An 8,689-nucleotide genomic window follows, 5' to 3' on the forward strand; every position below is an offset into this window, starting at 1 on the left:
CATGCTTTGATGCAGATATATATCAACATAAAAATCAATGTTTGTTTGACACAAATATATCAAGGCTTCCCTATATACATACATACATATATAATTACATATATATCTATCTATCTCTATAAATATATATATATATATATATATAATATATATATATATATATATATATATATATATATATATATATATATATATAAATATATATATATATATATATATATATATATATATATATGTGTATATATATATATATATATATATATATATATATATATATATATATATATATATATATATATATATATATATATGTATATATATATATATATATATATATATATATATATATATATATATATATATATACATTATATATACACGTGCGTATAAATAAGTAAATGTGTAAACTAAATTAATATCGCTTATGTTTTCCTGGAAAAAAATATAACTTTAAGGATTTAGGCTCACACGACCAGTTGCGCTTAAAATGTTTGAGAATTTGTTTAAACCAGATAAAGATCCATTAACACGAAATAAGCAAGGAGTCGTTTTAGAAAATAAGAAAAAAAAAACTTAACTAAAATAAAAAAAAATAAAAAAACATAAGAAAAGGTCTTAAGGGTTAATACGCTTTTCTTCGTATGCTTTTCGGAATATTCCAGGAAAACATGCTTAAAATATTATTACAGTCATTGAAGGATTAAAGAAAACAGTAGTTGGTTCTTAGAAATACACACCATTTTGAACTGAAATAGTGGGTCCAAATTAAGTTGTTTTTTCCAATAAACAAAAATCGAGGTAAAATGTGTTAAACTTAAATGCATTTTCATTGTAGAAATACAATTCTAAATTTATATTCTGAATCACTTCTTTTAATGTAAAATGTCAGACAAAATTTCCACAAAATCAACAATAGACATTTGTTTTTACAAGAGACATACTATCAAATAGCAAATAATTTTCCAAAGAAACAAATGCTTAAAAATCAAAATCATAACACAGCTCTTCAATAAACAAGGTAGTCCTACATGATAATTAATCTTTCCTTATTCAACAACGTTTAATATGAACTGTGTAGTAGCCTATTTATCCTAACACAAACAAAATCAAAATATACTTGGCTATTACGAAAGCGCAGTTTGGCCAAATGTAGGGCAGGCAAATATATATTTTGTACAGGTGGCACACTTACCCCTAAAACACACATGCACACACTCAGACCTTGTCGTATGCGTTTAATAATTTGCATAGCAAACACGGCGAAGCTTGAATTATAAAAAACGATGTACAGATCTATTTCTATGTAATGTCACGTTTATCATTGTCTTGTAGATATTTTGCTGAAGTATAAAGCTTAAGACAAATAGACAGTTTCTTTGTAAAATTTGCAAAGTTTTCGCTTTGTAGACGGCATTGAAAAATTACATAATTAATAACGGTGTGGCATAACTTTATTTCTAATTAGAAACATTTTATTCGGTTTTAAACTCTGGATTTAATTTAAAACCAGATTATTTGTTTCTGTACATTTTAAGCAATACGCCTTGGTAACATTCCTCTCGATGATACCACTCGGTGTGGTCATCAGTACGTATTTCTAGCTCCTAATTTGTGCCAGCTCCTCATATATATATATATATATATATATATATATATATATATATATATATACATATATATATATATATATATATATATATATATATATATAGGCCTACTTGTTATACCCAGTGATAATAGTTTGTATCTACACTGTTTACAACTGTTAGAATAATAGTTTTATCGAATATAATTTTACAGTCAACTACAAAAATAAAAAAAAAATTGATTTGTTTAGAAACATTGATCCTGGGTTTTATAGTTGTTGTAATATGTCATTAGCCCTTTATCTAGCATATAGAAGGAAAGATATAAGACCCAACTAATTCTATATAATGTTTAGATTATACAATACTACATATATACTTGGTTTCATTTGTATCTCAATAATTGCCTTACAAGTAGATAAGAGTCACCTGAACACATGTGCACGATTTGAACACATAAAATTACAACAGAAATTATAACTCGTCTGACCATCTTAATCTGAAAGTGAACAAAAAATATGCAACTAGTGGATGGTTTACAATAAAATAAAAATTAAATTTATTTTTATCTTAGTTTTTATGCTTAAAACAAAATTTCAAGCAGCTTCAGTTTAATCAAGTAAACTTATTATAAATTAAAGTTATTAAGTAAGGTTATTTAAAAGAAAATATCTTACCTTCAATAAATACCTCTGCCTGATGCTTAGTAAAAATATAATTAACTTCCTGCTTCTTTATGTATTATTATATTGAACATTTCGAATTCTAAATGATAAAAATCTCGTTGTGATCGGTTATCTCCCACACTTCCATCCTTATTTGAGTATATTCAAAATTGTGATTAGCAAATAATTGTAATAGTGAATATCCACCTATTGCTTAAAAATTCTCTTTTCTTATAACTAACAGCTTCAATGACGCAAGTGTTGGTCAAGGAGAAAACATCACAACTCTTTTAAATAATTATAAACAAGACTGTAATGATTTGATTCTTTGATTTATTTCCTTAAAAAATTATGTGGAACGATTCAAAAAGCAAAGCTCATTAAAAAAAACATGTGTATTTTCTGTATGTCATTCAACTCAACACAACCTAGTATGTTTTACTTACATTTTTTCCCCGGATGAATTTTAAATAAGGAAGCTAACAAACGTAGAGTTCATTACAGAAAAGTAGACCTGGTACATGTCATCATTCACAGCATTCTGTGTGTATACTCTGTACACAAAGTCGAATATGCCGACATGTGATATCATGGAGCACATACATACCAGCAATATATAAAACGTAGTAAATGTCACAGCATACACAAAATTTAAATAATTTGCAATACAAGTTTTGCCCCATCAGGTTCACATAACGCGAATAAAATATACGTACGAACTCATCCAATTATAAATCTTTAAAAAAACATTTTTACATGGTCATTAGGACATTAATTATCTCCCTTATTTGCTTTCTAACTAAGATTGGTTTTATTATAAATTAACTAGCTGAAATAATGGAGGTCTACTTATTATTTAAAACACCCCTATCTTAAAACTAACAATCCAGTTTTCACACGCTTATTTCATGGTCGCATGGTAGAGCTTTCGACCGCTAACCTGAAAACCTGGAGTTTCGATCCCACTATGTCCAAATGATGTCCTCAGCCCGCCCTGCAAGGTACCTGAATCAAGTTAACCATAGTAAAAACGGCTGGGCACTATTCCATCATATGTCAAAGTCATTGTGTACTTTACTTCACCTAAACCCATGAACTGTGAGGTTAGTAAATGGCACTTAAAAGGTACTTAGATTAGTTGCATGCATTAATAAAAATATTAACGGAAGTCCTTATTGATTATCAGCTTTATAATATATATTAGTTTTCTAAAAACAAGTCTGTTAAACATTTTTAAGCCTATACAATAAAAAAAAATTAAATACAATGTACACAGCGATTGTTTTATGTATTTTAAAACATATCCTACTAATTATAACTAATTTATTTGTAATATAACTAAAAACCCAATCGACAAACATGACTGTGTTTAAAAGACTCCGCAATAAAATAAAAGTAAAATGTTAAAGAAGGTTGTCACAACACTAAGTTAGAAACACCATGAGAAGCGGACATTTCGCCGGGGAGTAGAAAGACAACAAACCGTAAAGCTAGTTACAAAGTTTACAATTGAATAGGAATACAGTTCGTTCAAAGTATACGGCCTACACCATACACGACGAAATATGTTTGCTTTACAAACCCATTAAGAAGTGTGTTATCTGTAAAGTACAATTGTATGCGCTTTCTTAGTCAGGTGTTGGTTTTCATGCGTGAAAAAAAAAAGGTCTGTGACCAACAGTTCACCTGTCGGCTAACTAATCAAGTTGTCGCTTATACATTATCTTGTTGTCTCCCCTTTTGTTTTTAATTTTAAAATCCTTAAAACAATTTATGACTTTTTGATACTGACCTAGAATAAAACATGAGAGCCGCTATTTTTTAAAATTATTTTCTACTTTTCAGTAATTCATATTTTGTGAATTCGTCACTATCAATGCTGCGACTGAAAATATTTCGCTTTCCAACACTTTTAGTAGCTAGTGAAGGATGATTATCCTCACTATCAATTCCCCCTCTCCCCCCCTCACTCCCCGCCTCCCTAAAAGCAGCCGCCCGTGACGACATTTTACTGACGACAATGAAAATATCAAGCAGAGCTTGTTACCTCCCCTTAGTTTCAAATCGTTTGAAAACTAAATTATCTGCCCTTAATAGCCGTCTCTAATTCGACCCGGCTATACGATTTTAAACATTAGCGATATGCTTAGAGAGCGAAGGAGGGGGCGGCTCGTCGTGTGTACGTGGTGGTTTTGGTGGTGTCCTGCATGGTACTCACGTAGTGAATTATATAGATAGTTATGACGAAAGTACTTCAGTAGCGTAGCGAGGGTGGGGGGGGGGGGGGCGGGGGGGGGGGAACATATGTCCCCGGGCGCCGACCTTAGGAGGCGCCAAAATGGGTTGGAAAAATAAATTGAAAGGTTGAGGAGGGGTGCAAATGGAAATCTCGAGGGGGGGGGGGGTGGAAATCGAAAGTTTAAGGGGGGGGGGGTGCAAATGGAAATCTCGAGGGGGGGAGGGGGTGCAAATCGAAAAGTTTGTTCCCGGGCGCCGGGAAGGGTCGCTACGCCTCTGAAGTATTTGGAAATTCTGAACGAAATCAATGCATTAGAAGTGTGTAGAAATTCAGCTAAAAATAAAGATCGATAATTAATTATGCAACATTCACTCACTGGCGTGGTGTACGTAACTTCGAATTACTAGATTAGTCTCAGCTGATATTACAAGCTATCTTTTGACAATTTGGTAGTTGAGAATGTAACAAATATCTCGTTAGCTGCGTCTGATGAATCTATGTTGCCAACGTTTTTTTCCTGAACAGCACAGTTACAGATCCCCTCGCAGGTCTACTGTGGGAAATCCCCCTACACACCACTGTGTTCTCGTGATACATTACTTGGATCAGTGTAAGGGGGAAGTGGAATGGAGTGTAGTTTAAGTTTGTTTACACACTGTTCTGGTACAAGTGAATAGATGGAACTAAGTTGAACTTGGTTCAATGTGTGTGGTTTGTGTATACATGTATGGGCGTGTATACAGGAGAGATGGTAAGAGTAGGTACAATATAGGCCTGTTTAATAAATGTGATTTTGTTATCATCTTAAATTATGCTGCAAATCCGTGTATTAGCGTAACCTGGAAAACTTGCATTATGGTATGTCTACTTGATAACTGCACCGACAATAGTAGAGCTATGTGAGCTTTAGTCAAAATCTGGCGATGTAGCAAGTAAAATATATGGGCCCTGATACAACGCTAAATATATATTACGCTCACTTTGACTGAACAAAGACTACTTGATAAAGCTAAAAACTACATTTCAAACTAGATTTTCTTTTACAAAAACTGATATTTTTAGAAGTGGTTCGACACATTGCTTCAAATATAATGAGATGTAACCATGCATTCAGTGCTTCTTCCAGACTTTTTTCCCCGGGGGGGGGGGAACTTGAAATTTTCGGTGGGGGGGCGGTAGACTTTCTTCGGGGGGGGGGGGGGGGGCGGACACTGTTAAAAGTATATATTTTCTATATAAATTATATAAATTTTATTTCGTTCGGGGGGGGGGGGGCGGTAAAAAAAATTCGAAGAGATGCCTGGAAGAAACTCTGCATGCATTTAGTGCAAAATGCCTCAATCATACAAATTTAGTGTCAATCTTCTTCAAATACGCTGAAAAGCAGTTCCATATAATCTGCAAATAAAACTATGACAAAAGTTCCTGACAATCTGACTTAGCGATCTTTGTGGTAATAACGTGAAAGAATTCTTTATCAACACATTGGCAATTCACATGCTTTTTAAAAGAATAATAATGTAATCACTTATTTCACGTCTTCAGGTTGTGTTTTGTTTTTGTCCTGCCTATTTAGATTTGGGATTTCAGGTTAACACCTAATAGTCGTGTTTCACTAAACTATAACTTAATTTTTCTTTTGATGGTTTTTAGTAATTTGTTTGTTGCGCAATCATATTATGTGTTCTTAGTTTTTGTATATCAGTGTGTTTTCCTTTCATTTGATAGTGTTGTTTGTGCTGATGGTTTTTCAATTAATATCGCAGTTCCATATATTATTACGGATGTCTAGACCGAAGCATTATGAATATTCATGTTCAACATTTTCATTCATTTGTTGTGGTGTGTGAAGGCAGAGTGTCTGTCATTGTTGTGTAGACCGCTTCATAAATCATGATCCAGTTTTTTGTAAGTAGCAACAGTTGTGATGCAATAAAGATACTAATATAAAATATAATCTACTATAAGAAGCATTATTGCATTAAGTAGTATGACGACAAAGAACATGTAGGCCTAAATACATGTGTGTCACACCTATTTATATCACTCGGTTCGATCAACCCCATTGTGAAGCCTCGGAATATACCTATTAAACACTATATACATTATTATTTTTAAAAAAATATTATGATCGTATGAAATATATTAATTAAAAATTTTTTTTGTAATAACAAAAATAACTCAGATAACAATAATGATAATTTATTTAAAATTAAAGGAGTAGTTTGGTCTCTAAAATAATATTAACACATTGTCAGTTCTGCCTCTGTCTAAATGGAAAAAATATCAACAAACATGACGTATAGAAAAAGACCACTTATACTTTTCTAGACCCATACACTTTTCACATCTAGACTAATTAAATGTCCACATATTTTTAGCATTGACAGATTAAATAATTTAAGACTAAATATTCGTATGTATTAAAATTAGAAACGATAAAAACTACATTTGAATATGCCTTTGTTATGAAGCTATCGAGTGCAAATTGAATTGAATTATGTACAAAACCCCACATGGCCTGTGATGTTTCATTGTATGATGCTTTAATCACAGATGCATCGTTCAAACAGCTGTTTTAACATCATTGTTGGCATACACAGAGTCTTCGTGTTGTCCATTCTCATTTGTCTGAATAATTGGCACAATCCTGACATCACCAACATTGTTGTATGAAGATGTCACCTCATGGTATCTTTCCAACCCTTTATACAACACTTCATACTGACTCTGTGGAGTCAATTACATAACACTTAATTCTACATTATATAGAAACCGAAAATTATGTAAAATATAGGATTTTATTTTAGATATTTAGCTAATATATTAACAAAATAAAACCTAGCAAACAAGTTAAATATGTAATATAAATTGCCACAGTAAGCTTCGAAAAGAAAATTGATGGCTCAGTAACACAACGAAACTATAGTAAAAGAGAACCTTGTTTTGCAAATTTTACGAAAACTAAACTGACAAGAAATTGAATTTAAAAATCTTTACCAATGATGAAATAACTTCTGGCCGTACACTCTTGATAGCCCCAACAACAAGTGGAACAGTTAGACGCTGGTCGTGGTCCATTCTATCCAATAACAGTGTGAGAACACTTGCCAAACCACTCCATTCTGCTCCATCACTAAACATGTCAAGGAACATATTAGTTCAGTTGTAACACGCAAAACATTTCATAAGCTCTTTCAGTAGGCCGAGAATTTTAACTTATATTTGAAATATTTAAAATAACTTTGTGCACCGCTAACATGTACAAATAATATCTTAAACATGTGAAAATGCTAACCTGCACATAAACAGAACTTTTCCATCAAAATTCGTTGCTTGTGCCCTGACCTTCTCAATAATTTGATAAAGTTTGTCTGGATCCAATTCATTGATAGAAGATTTTAAATGAGTCAATGTATGTGTCTCATTTTCCTGATATAAAAACATTTTACTTTAGTTCATTTATCAATCTTAACTAAACCCTTTATCATTTTTGGTTATACCAGTTATGCAAATCTTTAGGCTCCACTTGCACACATTAAGTCGGCTAACAGTAAACTTTTTTTTATTTGTTTTAGTAAAAAACAAAACATTTATTCTGTGAATTTTCATGGTCATACATCTGTCAGGATAATCGATTTTTTTTTTAAAATGACAACACGAACATTAACCTGTGAAGTTTTAGTGATGGTCAGTTACTGCTCTTCCAGGATATTATCTCCTTTGATTTCACTGGTTGAAATCACAAAAGGTTCGCATTTTAATGGTTCGGTTGTATTCACAGGAAGGTAATTTCCTATTGTCTGAAAGGGAAAAAAACCCCAACAAAAACATTGCCACTTAAAATACTTGATACATTAAATAATTAAAGCATTATACTTTTAGTAAAAATATGTGCCATAACATATTCATTACTAAATATTGTTATCGACAAATGATCACGTACTCAATTTTTTAACACATGGTCAAATAACCAAAAACGAATTTAGTAATTGTAATAAAAATACACACATCCACATACTTAATTTTCTTAAAAGTCAAAATCTACATACATGTGATTGTAAATTTTAAAAAGCAAATATTCAATTTTGTTATTCTAAAACCAAATGCACATATCCACATAACGAATGTAGAGACGGTAAATAAAAGGAAGCTAAAGACTTATGTATTAAGTTATTCTAATAAAAATGCACAAAACC

General features: G+C 31.7%; 1 protein-coding gene across 1 annotated transcript; it reads right to left on the reverse strand.

Annotated features, from left to right (window-relative positions):
* Positions 1-7,055: 7,055 nt before the first annotated feature.
* LOC131956428 (uncharacterized) lies at positions 7,056-8,252 on the reverse strand. The gene is made up of 4 exons (XM_059320863.1): positions 8,162-8,252; positions 7,789-7,922; positions 7,491-7,626; positions 7,056-7,220 (listed from the first exon to the last, which is right to left on the reverse strand). Exons 2-4 carry the CDS (start codon positions 7,794-7,796, stop codon positions 7,056-7,058), a joined length of 309 nt encoding a protein of 102 aa, XP_059176846.1. The 5' UTR covers positions 7,797-7,922; positions 8,162-8,252.
* Between the last annotated feature and the right edge of the window lie 437 nt (positions 8,253-8,689).

Source organism: Physella acuta, unplaced genomic scaffold (genome assembly GCF_028476545.2).
Source record: "Physella acuta isolate Inbredline_101_S28 unplaced genomic scaffold, ASM2847654v3 ptg001149l, whole genome shotgun sequence".
Lineage (NCBI taxonomy): Eukaryota > Metazoa > Mollusca > Gastropoda > Physidae > Physella > Physella acuta.